Genomic DNA, 13260 nt, shown 5'->3' on the forward strand with positions numbered 1-13260 from the left:
GCCGGGCGAGGTGGCGGGCGCCTGTAGTCCCAGCTACTCGGGAGGCTGATGCAGGAGAATGGCGTAAACCTGGGAGGCGGAGCTTGCAGTGAGCTGAGAGCCGGCCACTGTACTCCAGCCTGGGCGACAGAGCGAGACTCCGTCTCAAAAAAAAAAAAAAAAAACTTAGCCGAGCATGGTGGCGGGCACCTATAATCCCAGCTACTCGTGAGGCTGAGGCAGAGAGTTGCTGGAACCCGAGAGGCGAAGGTTACAGTGAGCCAAGATCACGCCACTGCACTCCAGCCTGGGCGACAGAGTGAGACTCTGTCTCAAAAAAAAAAAAAAAAAAAAAAAAACCCATTTAAGATCTGCCTTCCCCATGTTTCCTTCCCTCATCACCCCAGCCCACTACCTCAAACTCAAAACATTTGCTTTCTGTTCCCATCACCCAGCATTAAATGGAGACTGTTCTCTTGTTAGGTATACTTGTGTTTACCTGCTCACCAGATTGTAAAATCTCAAAGGCAGAGACTAGATTTTGTAACAGCTTAATATTTGCACAGTATTTGAGAGTCTGCACAGAACATTTTGAGATTTGTTTTCTCAGTAGTTCCTTACAATTCCCATATTGTAGGTAATGACAGTTTTACTGCCAAGGAAATAAAAACATAAAGTGACTGCCTAAGAGTCACATGGTTTGTGGCAGAACTAGGACTCAAGCCCAGTTCTTCTGAAATCCAAATCCAGGCTGCTTTCACTCATGCCCTCGTGGTGCCCAGCCCTGTGCCTCATAGTCCGGGTACTGAGGTGGAGCAGCTCCCATCCAGGTCCCAAGATAGGCTCCCACTGCTCCAGACGTCCCCATGGATTGCCCCCCAGCAAGGACCTCCTGCCAGCAGCTCTGGGAAGGAGCTCTGCAGAGAGCCCTTTGGAAACCAGAGCAGAAAGGGAGCAGGCGCCTGCTGGACAACTGGGCCTCCTTCCAAGTCAGATTCCTTCCAGGACAAAGCTACTCTCCTTCACCCAGAACACCATTATCACCTCCTCACAGAGGAGAAACGTCTTTGTTCTTCCATCTCAAAAGAGCTGGCTTTGCTGATATGACGGGCGAGTCAGCCTCATCAGCGGTTTTTCCTTCTCCCTCCTCCCCATTCTTCCTCGTGCATCATCTTCCAAGGTGATACATTTTGGCTTTGGCAGGACTCCTGCCTGTCGGGGCTCAGGAAGTTCACTTTGACCTCATAATTCTCTATGTTGACATGTCCTTTCCTATAAACACATAAGAATTGAGAGGAGGGGATATGATGATTCCAGAGATAGAAAATTGATCTCTAACCAGATTTCACATCTGAAGAAGGCCTGTAACTCTGGGACCACGGGTACCACGTGGTTATGAGCACGGACCTTGTTCTCGGACCTGGCTCCTCCAGGCAGGTTATTTGACATTTATGAACCTCAGTATTCTGTGAAATGGGAATCATTCCCTGACTTCTAAGGGCAGTTAAATGAGATCAAGTATGTAAGGTTCTTAGCACTAAGCCTGGTGTATGGTGTGTGCTCCATGCATGCCGTGCTGGTTCTTACTGGGTGCCAGAGCTTGTGGTGAAAGCAGAGTGAACCATCCTGCTTCCCTGCGACCCTCCAGAACCAGCAGCCCAATGTAAGGGGCCACGTTAAGTATCAGAGAGGGAGAAAAAATCATTTTCATTTACTCAGTACCTCCTAGATATCAAGGACCAGATACCTAAGTATGTTGTCTCACTCAGTTATCATAAAGGCTCTGTGAAGTGAGTTTCTGTTGCACCATTCTTACAAGTTAGGAAATTGAGACTCAGGGCAAGAGGGCAGGTGACAAAGGAATGTCTCCAACGTCATATAGCTATCAAGAGGCAGTGGTGGATTTGACGGGCTCCAGAACTCATGTTTGAACTGTATGAAAAGAACCAAGGACTTTTCTGCTTTTAAAATTACCCTTTGGGATTCCCTTTCTATCAGTAGGTGTTGATTGTTAACAGCACAGCTGAAACCTTCCCTTTTACCAGGAAGTCCAGTGTGTCTCTCCATTGTCTCCTACCCACTGTCCTCTCACCCACTAGTTAGCAGCCTGAAAATCTTCCTCTTCCCTTCTTCAGCCTTTCCCATGCTGACACCATTTTGACCTTCCAGTGCCCTCTTCCCCGATGTGGTCAACTGCATGCAGACCGACAACCTGGAGCTGAAGAAGCTGGTATACCTCTACCTGATGAATTACGCCAAGAGTCAGCCTGACATGGCCATTATGGCCGTCAACACCTTTGTGAAGGTGAGCAGGAGCTTGGTGGGCGTGGGGACATGGGGTGCTTAAGGCTCTGTCTCCACTCAGTCTCTTTGGGGTGGGACCCTGTGGCGCTGGATGGAGTCCAGACCTTCAGACTGCCTGTGCCTGCCCAGCCTGCAGGCCTCTTCCTCCAGCAGAGGGCTCCCACTCTCCAGAAAATCAAATGCTAAGGACCCTGCCTAACTCTCCTGTGTGAGGTCCTGCCAGGCCTGTTGATCCCCTCCCCACCCTGATTGGGCCTTGCCCTGCATGCTTTGCCAGGGCAGGAATCAGCAGGTGTCCGAGAGCTTCTCTGTTCCCCTTCTAGACTGCTGCTTTCTCCATTTTCTGTCCTTCAGATTAAATTGTCAGCTCTGTGCACCTATATTTTAATTTTATTTTCTCCTAATGTTTAGTACCTGTGAATTTGTGTACCTTTAGAACCTTAGCTCTCCTGACCGTGCTCAGATATGGGAAATGAGGCTTCTGTGGCCCAGTGGAAAGGTCGAGGGCTGTGATGCTAGGTGGATGTGGACTTGAATCACAGCTCTGCTCTGTGGCTTCAGATGAGCTCCCAGCCTTCCTGAGAGCCTCAGTTTCATCATCTATAAAATGAGACCAGTATTGTATTTCTACTGTGAGGATAAGAGGAGACGGTGTGCAGAGCTGGCATGGGTGCCAGTTACATAGCATTTACTTTTGCTGCTGTTGGCTGTAGTTGGTGGAGATCCATAGCAGCCATCTGATGTTGCTCAGCCTAGCAGGGCTCAGAGCTGTAGGCCAGGGAGAATATGAAACCCACAGATGGCTCATCCCACCCCTGCCCTGGCCAATGGCTGGTTCCCCTCAGGACTGTGAGGACCCCAACCCCCTCATCCGAGCCCTGGCAGTGCGGACCATGGGCTGCATCCGCGTTGACAAGATCACAGAGTACCTATGTGAGCCACTCCGGAAGTGCCTGAAGGATGAGGATCCGTATGTGCGCAAGACAGCAGCTGTGTGCGTGGCCAAGCTCCACGACATCAACGCCCAGCTAGTGGAGGACCAGGGCTTCCTGGACACCCTTAAAGACCTCATCTCTGACTCTAACCCCATGGTAAGCCACTGCCACCCACCGTACTACCTCCTGGGTTGCTTGGGAAGACATTGGCTTGACCTGTCACCAGGCAGTCCCGAGTACCTGGTCAGAGCCTGGCTGGGGGTGCCAGTTGTTCTTGTGCCTTGTGGTGGTTCAGGCACCCTCTTTGGAGGGAGCTAGACCTGGATTCCCTTCTCCTCACCCTCTGACTAGCTGCGCAACCTGGGGCAAGCTGCCTAGGCTCTCTTTTCTTCATCAGTGAGATGGATCTAATTCTACATGGCTGGCAGGAGTGCTGTGAAGGTGACGTGCCTGGGATGGCCTGGTACACGGTGTGCAATCAATACTAGTGCCCTCCTTCCCCTTCTAGTCACTGTTATTGTTGCTGTCTTCTCACCAAGACATATGCTGCATGTGTGGTGCTTTTCCCTTCCCCCATCTTTGCTGGGTTGTAGAGGGTCACCCTGGAAGTAGCATAGCCTGGAAGATAGGATGTCAGGATGTAGCTGGATGCGGAACTCCACAGTCTCCTTACCCATGGTGGTGGCAGCAGTTTGGAGGGCAGTTTGGCAGGGCACGGTGGCTCACACCTATAATCCCAGCACTTTGGGAGGCTGAGGCAGGTGGATCACAAGGTCAGGAGATTGAGACTATCCTGGCCAACATGGTGAAACCCCGTCTCTACTCAAAATACGAAAATTAGCTGGGTGTGGTGGCATGTGCCTGTAATCCCAGCTACTCGGGAGGCTGAAGCAGGAGAATAACTTTAACCCGGGGAGTCAGAGGTTGCAGTGAGCCAAGATTGCACCACTGTATTCCAGCCTGACGACAGAGCTAGACTCCGTCTCAAAAAAAAAAAAAAAAAAAAAAAAACGAAAACAGCTGCCTGAGGCCAGTTGCAGTGGCTCATACAGGATTACATGCCTGTAATCCCAGCACTTTGGGAGGCTGAGGGGGATGGATCACCTGAGGTCAGGAATTCAAGACCAGCCTAGCCAACATGGCAAAACCCCATCCCTACTAAAAATACAAAAATTAGCTGCGCATGGTGGTGCGTGCCTGTAATCCCAGCTACTCAGGAGGCTGAGGCAGGAGGATTGCTTGAGCCCGGGAGGCAGAGGTTGCAGTAAGCCAGGATGCACCACTGCACTCCAGACTGGGCAACACAGCGAGACTCCATATCAAAACAACAACAACAACAAAAACAGGCTATGTGCAGTGGCTTACACCTGTAATCCTAGCACTTTGGGAAGCTGAGGCGGGAGGATCACCTGAGGTCAGGACTCTGAGACCAGCCTGGCCAACATAGTGAAACCCCATCTCTACTAAAAATACAAAAATTAGCCGGGTGTGGTGGTGCATGCCTGTAATCAATCCCAGCTACTCGGGAGATTGAGGCATGAGAAACACTTGAACCCAAGAGGTGGAGGTTGCAGTGAGCTGAGATCACACCACTACACTCCAACCTGGGTGACAGAGCACGACTCCGTCTCAAAAAAAAACAAAAACAAAAAAACACCTCTTTAGTGGAAATGGATTGAGGGCCTGGAGCTTCACCTGGCAAGCCCCTCTTCTCCAGCTCCCATCCACTCTCAGTAGCCTCAAGGAGATAAGCAGGAATCCCCTAGCTCTGAGAAGCACAGCTGACAAGCATTGAAGTGAGCTGCTGTTGCTGGTAGACAGGGGCTGCTGTGTTAAGAAGCTGGGAATGCTTTCTATGGCTAGGCACTTGGAGCCAGGTCTTTCTTGTTTTTCTAAATGGCAGGCACACTTGGTTTTGTTCCAGTTTGCAGAGGAGTCAGCAGGGTGAGTGCTTGGAGTGGGTCTCGTTGCAGCTCCAGACCCTGCCCATTGGGTCATATTCCTTTCAGGATATTTGACCTCTGACCAGCCAGCATCATTAGCCCACTGCCCCCTGGCCTGTGAGCAGCACCCCCAGCCTCTGCCCCTTCTACCCTCTCAACCAGGTGGTGGCCAACGCGGTGGCAGCGCTCTCAGAAATCGCCGAGTCTCACCCCAGCAGCAACCTGCTCGATCTGAACCCACAGTCCATCAACAAGCTGCTGACAGCCCTGAACGAGTGCACCGAGTGGGGCCAGATCTTCATCCTGGACTGCTTGGCCAACTATACACCTAAGGACGACCGCGAGGCCCAGAGGTGAGTGGGCTGCCCCTTGCTTGCCAGCCCAGCCTGAGGACCCTGATCCTCAGGGGCTCCGATGAGGCCTTGGGCCGTAGTGGGCCCCTTTCTAGTGCCTTGCCCCACAACCTACCCTCAGACACACCTAAAGGGAGGCCTGCCTGCTTCCCACCTCTCCAGAGCCAGGCAGGCAGGAGAGCTGCCTTGGGCAGTCAGCTCGGTGCCTGCTGTGGGCATAGGCCTGGCCTGGGAGCTCGCAGAAGCCCAGGGCACCTCTGTTGAGTTGAGTAGATGGGTAGTGCCAGAGCCACTGCCCATCGAATTCTCACTGGGTGTTTGGCAGGTCCCCTAGCTGATCCCCCAGCTGGGGCTCACCTGACTCATGGTCTTAACCACAAGATACCCTCCAAGTTGGAGGAAGTGAGGAATTGCCATCTATACAGTATGTACTATGTACCAGTACTGTGCTTGTTCTTTTTTGTTTGTTTGTTTGTTTGTTTGAGGCAGGGTTTCTGTCCCCTAGGCTGGAGCTGCAGCCCCAACCTCCGGGACTCAATCGATTCTCCCAGGTACCTGGGACTACAGACACATGCCAATGTGCCCAACTAATTTTTATATTTTTTTTTTTGTAGAGACAGGTTTCCACTGTGTTGCCCAGACTGGTCTCAAACTCCTGGGCTCAAGCAATCCACCCACCTCAGCCTCGCCCAGCCTTGTTCTTTATATGCATTATGTCAGTTGAGCCCCCAGCAACCCTGTGAAGTAGGCAGCATCATCTTGATTCTATAGATGAGGAAACTGAGGTGCAGAGTGATTTCAACCTGCTGGGAGTTAGCAGGCAGCAGAACCAGGATTTAGATCTTTCTTCTACAAAAAACATGTTTGTTTGTTTGTGGCAGGGTCTCGCTCTGTCACCCAGGCCGGAGTGCAGTGGCACAGTCACAGCTCACTGCAGCCTCAAACTCCTGGGCTCAAAGCAGTCCTCCTGCCTCAGCCTCCCAAGTAGCTAGGACTACAGGCATGCACCACCATACTCAGCTAATGTGTAAAATTATTCTTAGTAGAGAAGGGTCTCATGATTTTGCCCAGGCTAGACATGCTATTTTTTTTTTTTTTTTTTTTTTTTGAGACAAGGTCTCACTCTGTTGCCCAAGCTGGAGTGCAATGGCGCAATCTCCGCTCACTGCAACCTCTACCTCCTGGGTTCAAGTGATCCTAATGTCTCAACCTCACGAGTAGCTGGGACTACAGGTGCTCACCACCATGCCCAGCTAATTTTTGTATTTTTTGGTAGAGACAGAGTTTTACCATGTTGGTCAGGCTTGTCTCAGACTCCTGACCTCAAGTGATCCACCCGCCTTGACCTCCCAAAGTGCTGGGATTACAGGACTTGAACTATTGCGCCTGGCCTGTACATGCTATTTTGGTAACTAAAAACAGGATGTTTCCCTTTGTCTTTCCTGTTTGCCCCATTGGAATGGACGGATCCCAGCATCTGTGAACGGGTCACCCCCAGGCTCTCCCACGCCAACTCTGCTGTGGTGCTCTCTGCTGTGAAGGTGCTGATGAAGTTCATGGAGATGTTGTCTAAGGACCTGGACTACTACGGCACGCTGCTCAAGAAGCTGGCCCCACCCCTGGTCACACTGCTGTCAGCTGAGCCAGAGCTGCAGTACGTGGCCCTGCGCAACATCAATCTCATCGTGCAGAAAAGGTACTGAGGTCACCACACACACGTCCATGCGTACCCCTCGGGGAGCCTCTTCTGCTGGGGATGGGGGCTCTCAAAGGAAACTGACCTGTCACCTGCAGGAAGTCTCAAATAGCTTAACCAAAGGGGCAGCTTTGCCCCCTGAGGGATATTTGGTGGTATCTGGAGATACTTTGGTTTTCACAGCTGAGTGGGGCATGCTCCTGGCATCTAGTGGGCAGAGGCTAGGAATGCTGGTCAGCATCCTGCAGTGCAGAGAATAGCCCCTCACAGTAACTGTGCAGCCCGAAATGTCAGCAGTGCTGAGGTTAAGAGGCCCTGGCTTAACCTAACTGGGAAGCAGGCTGTGTAAGGACTAAATTGGGTGATTAAACTAGATATTGTCTTCATAGTCCACAGAGCTGTCCTGAAATGGGCTGTCAGATTTTGTGTATCTGCGCATTTCTTCAGGGGACAGAGTCCGTAGCTCTAGTCAAACTCTCTGAGGTTGGAGCCTCGAGGCCTGGGTGAGGGGTACATCGGACTCCTAATGCTGTGCTACCCGCTTCCCGCCCGTGAGAATGGCTGAGCAGTGAGCGGCTGTTCCCAGGGCACACGGTCTGGTAGTGGGGGGTAGGCGAGAGCAGAAAAACCATTGAGCAGTGCTCTGGGGGGACCCAGAGATATTGGTTGAATTGGGAGACTAGGGAGGTAAATATGGGAAAGCCTTCTGAGTTCCTAAACCAAGGGATGAAACTAGGGCTTCCTGGTTGTAGTGTGGGTCTTTATACACCAGTGCCCTGGAGGCACGGATTTAATGTGACATAGTGACTAGTAGAGCAGATCAGCATGCAGGGTTCCCTGTGCTATAGTTAACATGGTAAATCTCTTAAGAAGTTGGGCAGGGTGCGGTGGCTCACGCCTATAATCCCAGCACTTTAGGAGGCCGAGGTGGCGGATCACGAGGTCAGGAGTTCGAGACCAGCCTGACCAACATGGTGAAACCCCATCTCTACTAAAAATACAAAAATTAGCCGGGCGTGGTGGCGCATGCCTGTAGTCCCAGCTACTCAGGAGGCTGAGGCAGGAGAATCATGTGAACCTGGGAGGCGGAGGCTGCAGCCAAGATTCTGCCACTGCACTCCAGCCTGGATGACAGAGCTAGACTCTGTCTGAAAAAAAAAACCAACAAAAAAAAGAAGTTGTCCACGTCACTGAGACATGCCCTGCCCTGGTCCTGAGACGTGACTGGGTAGCTTTTGCCAAGTCCTAATTGCAGAAATCATCTTCCTGCTACCCAGCTCGGGGTCTTGCCTCTCCCATGGGGCATGACAAAGGCTCCTTGCTTGGCCAGGACCTCCCCACAGTGTGCACAGCAGCATGGAGTACCCAGTTTTCTCCTTTCTCTGTCCTGTCTTCTCCCTTCCTTACCATCTGTCCTTGTACCTTTTCTTTCCTCTTTTCTGTTCTGGAAGGGCATAGGAGTAGGAGTCAGAGGTAGGTGATTCTCGCCCCAGTCCCGTCCTTACTGACATTAGCCATGTGACCTAGTGCCAGCCTCTCACCCTCTCTGAAGTTTCCTTGTTCAGGAAGAATGTGGTGGGTGATACTGGCAGAAGGCAGAAGGACGTTGCCTTTGAGGAAGGAACAATGACACATGTGAAAGGGCTCAGCTAGTGACAGCTCCTGCCTAGCGATGCCTTCTCTGAGGCAGGCATCGATCATGCTAGATGCTTCTCGTCTCACTCTCACAGCAGGCCGATTAGGTCGGTGTCGGTGTCGGTGTCAGAGTCCCAAGACCACCCTCATGCTCAGGATTCACTAGCACTACTCACAGTACTCAGCATATATTTTTTAAATATATTTTTTCTTTTTGAGACAGAGTCTCACTGTGTTTCTGAGGCTGGTCTTAAACTCTTGGGCTCAAGCAATCCTCCTGCTTCAACCTCCCAAAGTGCCGGGATGACAGGCACGAGCTGCCATGCCCACTCAGGACTCAGCAGACAGCTATACCCACAGCAAAGATCTGTCAACAGCAGAGCACGGCTGCCCGGCTGGGTCATAGGGAAGAAGGACAGTCTGGAGGATTCCATGAGAGGCTTTTTGGTATCTCCTCCTTCCCATGGGGAGTCACACAGAGCACACTCCTCCCCCAACAAAATGCGGCAACTTGTGTAATGTTTCTGCTCAGGAAAGCCTGTTTGAGACTCAGCACCCAGGCTTGTTATTGGGGGCACCTACACAAATTCCAGACTCCCAGGAGGGAAGCATATGTTCAGCATAAACTATATTCTTTGTACAATGATCTAGGCACAGTTAAATAGCTTTCTCATTTAAGGAACAGTGAGAACTCTTCCAAAATCCAAGTTGCCATGTGCCCGGCCTCCTGAGGCTAGCAGTCCCAGACCTGCAGTGGTAACGTGTTTCTGTACAGCATCATTCCCATTTTGTGGGTGAGGAAACAGTCCTGAGGTCACAGGCTGGGACTGGGACTGAGATCTGTTCTGATTTGCAAGCCCTTCCCGTGAGGCCTGCTGCCTCTGGAGAGAGAGCCGTCTCTCACTGCGCTCCCTCTGCCTTCCAATGATGTGCTCAGGCACACGGGAGCAGTCAGAGCCTTGCTCAGGCTGGTTGCTGGGCCCTCTGTCCAGGAGCTTGCAGTCATGGCAGTGCCTCTGCCTTCAAAAACATCAGGCTCCACCTCAGACCTCAGAAATGTCCCAGCAAGTGTGGAGGGCCTTTTCTCATGAGGCTTAAGCCTTCTTTTTTGCTCTCCGGGCATCCTGCCCCACCATCAGGCCTGAGATCCTGAAGCACGAGATGAAGGTGTTCTTCGTGAAGTACAATGACCCTATCTACGTGAAACTGGAGAAGCTGGACATCATGATCCGCCTGGCCTCCCAGGCCAACATCGCCCAGGTCAGCAGAGTGTGATGGTCAGGGCATGGGCTTGGTGTGGGACGGTTCCACCACCACCAGACTGTGGGCTCTGGCCCAGCTGACCAGTCTTACCATTAACAGTTTATCTCATGAAGAGTGTTTAGCATGGGACATGGGGCTGCGTAAGCAAGTAAAAGAACTGATGTTTTTTTTAGGCCGGGTGCGGTGGCTCACGCCTGTAATACCAGCACTTTGGGAGGCCGAGGTGGGTGGATCATGAGGTCAGGAGATCAAGACCATCCTGGCCAACATGGTGAAACCCTGTCTCTATTAAAGATACAAAAAAATTAGCCGGGTGCGACGGTGTGCGCCTGTAGTCCCAGCTGTTAGGGAGGCTGAGACAGCAGAATGGTGTGAACCCGGGAGGCGGAGCTTACAGTGAGCTGAGATGGCGCCACTGCACTCCAACCTGGGTGACACATCAAGACTCCGTCTCAAAAAAACAAAAAAAAAAGGACTGATGTTTTTGTTACTAAAGAATGTTTCTTCCTGTTATCACCTGTCATCCCTTACAAAGTGGTATTGGATATGTTAGCTAGATCAACCCCAAACAAGGTTGTCCAGGCCTGCTTTCCTTTTCAGGCACCTGCCAGCTCTCTCCCTTGGGCCTTCCACCTGGAGTAGGAGGCAGAATCCCATTCTCCTAGGGAGTCTGTGTATATTCGCTGCCCAGGAGTGTTCCAGCAGATTGCCCCATCAGGTCCCCCCAACCCCATCTTTTCTGTTTGGGCCACAGGTGTTGGCGGAACTGAAAGAGTACGCAACAGAAGTGGATGTGGACTTTGTACGGAAGGCTGTGCGTGCCATTGGACGCTGTGCCATCAAGGTGGAGGTGAGGCCCTGGGACTCTGTCCTTGGCTGGAGAAGGGAAAAGGAGCTGAAACCAGGAAACCAGTCTGATACAAGAAGAATCTACCAGCTTGCTAGTGGTCTGGGAAGGCCTGAGGCTCACCACTGGAGCCCCCATGGCGAGCATTATGCAGATCTGGTGGGGTTCCTTCTTACTCTGTAGTATCCTTTAGGCCTTCGAGTTGCTGCAGATCAAATTAACCCATCATAATCATGGTTCTCCTGCAGCATTTGCTAAGATGCTAGGCAGCCACAAACTGGTGGACTTAGCATTCACTTCACAGAGCTCTGGGGCAAGGACATTTTTTGGCAAATATTGTCATCATTCAGCTGCCCACATGCCTCTGTGTCCACGCGCCCTGGGGCCACTCCAGACTCCTGCGTCCTAGCATTTTATCTATCCCCTTCCTTTCTGTCTGTGGAGATGTTCCTTGACCACTAAGCCAGATTCTCCTTAAATGGGTCCACTGGTGACTGGAGGGTCCTAGGATAGGTGGTCTCCCCCAGCCTATCCCTTTGAGGTGTGCTGTGATCTCAGCCTATGATACTGTCTTGAGAAATCTCCCTCAGTGCAGGCCATGACAGCAGTGTGTGGAAGTAAAGGCAGAAGCAATCAGAGGTTCTGTGAGTGTTTTTGGTCACAAGAGCCCCCTTCCTGAAACAAGTAAAAAGAGAGGTGGGGTTCTACTGCGGTGTAGTCACCTTGCCCTCAGGTCCTGGCCTAGAGGAGCTCCAAGGACCCTCCTTGCTCTCAGGAGCTCTGCCTCTGGGTTCTCAGTCTCATTCCACATGTCCCTGCCATCCTAGGGCCATGATTTGGTACTGGTTCTCCCCTGTTACCTGGGGAGAGGGTTCTCCTCTTTTCCTGCTATGACAAGGAAGGTGCACCAGGAGTGACTTGGAGCCCTTGGCCAAGGTGTGGACATCAGAGGCTGTATTGGAAATGGGGTGCGGGAACCTCATTCACACTCTTCTCTTCCCATGCAGCAATCTGCGGAGCGCTGTGTGAGCACGCTGCTCGACCTCATCCAGACCAAGGTCAACTACGTGGTCCAGGAGGCCATCGTGGTCATCAAGGACATCTTCCGCAAGTACCCCAACAAGTGCGTGCCTGCCCTCCTAGGGAGAGGGCATCTGGCTCTGCCTGGGGACAGGGATGTCGGGGCGGAAAAGGAAGGAGGAGTCTCCTCTTCCTTACTTCTCTGTCACAAGCAGCATTCTCAAAAGAAACCCTTTGTTTTTTGTTTCGTCCACATTGCCCCTCCTCTGCTCTGCAGGCCACAATAAGGGCTAACATGATAGATGAAACTCAGATCCCCAGGCCAGGTGTGGTGGCTTACACCTGTAATCCTAGCACTTTGGGAGGCTTTGGCAGGCGGATTGCCTGAGGTCAGGAGTTCGAGACTAGTCTGGCCAACATGGTGAAACCCCGTTTCTACTAAAAATACAAAAAAAATTAGCAAGGCATGGTGGTGTGTGCCTGTAATCCAAGCTACTTGGGAGGCTGAGGCAGGGGAATTGCTTGAACCAAGGAGGTGGAGGTTTCAGTGAGCTGAGATCACGCCACTGCACTCCAGCCTGGGCAACAGAGCGAAACTACGTCTCAAAAAAAGAAAAAAGAAAAGAAACTTACGTCTCCTTTACCTGCCACCTTGGGGTCTTACGAGGCAGGTCCCCTTCCCTCCTGGCCCCTGCCTGGCTTCCCTGGGTTGCCTGTTCCTTGGGGCTCACATACCGACTGTGCCCTGGTCTGCCAGGTATGAGAGTGTGATTGCCACACTGTGTGAGAACCTGGACTCCCTGGATGAGCCTGAGGCCCGGGCTGCCATGATCTGGATTGTAGGCGAGTATGCAGAACGGATCGACAACGCAGACGAGCTGCTGGAGAGCTTCCTTGAGGGCTTTCATGACGAGAGCACCCAGGTGAGCCAGTGAGCCGGCCAGAGTGTGAGTTGTGACTGGCAGCTCAGCCCCACTGTGGCCCACACCGCCATGAAACCCTCCCTTCCTAATACCTCGTCAGTAGCACTGACAGACAGGTGAGTGAGGTGCGCTTAATGGACACCGCCCCTTTTCCTTCTCACTGCAGTACAGTCAAGTCAGGGAGACATATGAGGTGGTGTGGATAGAAGGCAGGCACGAGACAGTCTGTGGTGGTGTGGATAGAAGGCAGGCACAAGTTCTTCATTTTGTTTTAATTTCATATTCATATTTTAACAGGAAATACATTGACTTGGTTTAAAATTGATACAAAAGCATATATAGTGAAAAGTTTCCCTCTTTGT

General features: G+C 51.8%; 1 protein-coding gene across 3 annotated transcripts in view; it reads left to right on the forward strand.

The window, feature by feature from the left end:
- The window catches only part of AP1B1 (adaptor related protein complex 1 subunit beta 1), a 63044-nt gene that overhangs the window by 28150 nt on the left and 21634 nt on the right, over window positions 1–13260 (forward strand). For all 3 annotated transcript variants that reach the window (XM_007975327.3, XM_038007642.2, XM_073006837.1), the window contains 8 exons: window positions 2149–2284; window positions 3129–3374; window positions 5324–5514; window positions 6989–7210; window positions 9985–10105; window positions 10863–10958; window positions 11963–12078; window positions 12733–12898. In XM_007975327.3, the coding sequence (XP_007973518.1) occupies window positions 2149–2284; window positions 3129–3374; window positions 5324–5514; window positions 6989–7210; window positions 9985–10105; window positions 10863–10958; window positions 11963–12078; window positions 12733–12898 (1294 nt within the window). The remainder of the gene's footprint in view (window positions 1–2148; window positions 2285–3128; window positions 3375–5323; window positions 5515–6988; window positions 7211–9984; window positions 10106–10862; window positions 10959–11962; window positions 12079–12732; window positions 12899–13260) is intronic.

This window comes from Chlorocebus sabaeus, chromosome 19, assembly GCF_047675955.1.
Source record: "Chlorocebus sabaeus isolate Y175 chromosome 19, mChlSab1.0.hap1, whole genome shotgun sequence".
In the NCBI taxonomy this organism is placed as follows: Eukaryota; Metazoa; Chordata; class Mammalia; order Primates; family Cercopithecidae; genus Chlorocebus; species Chlorocebus sabaeus.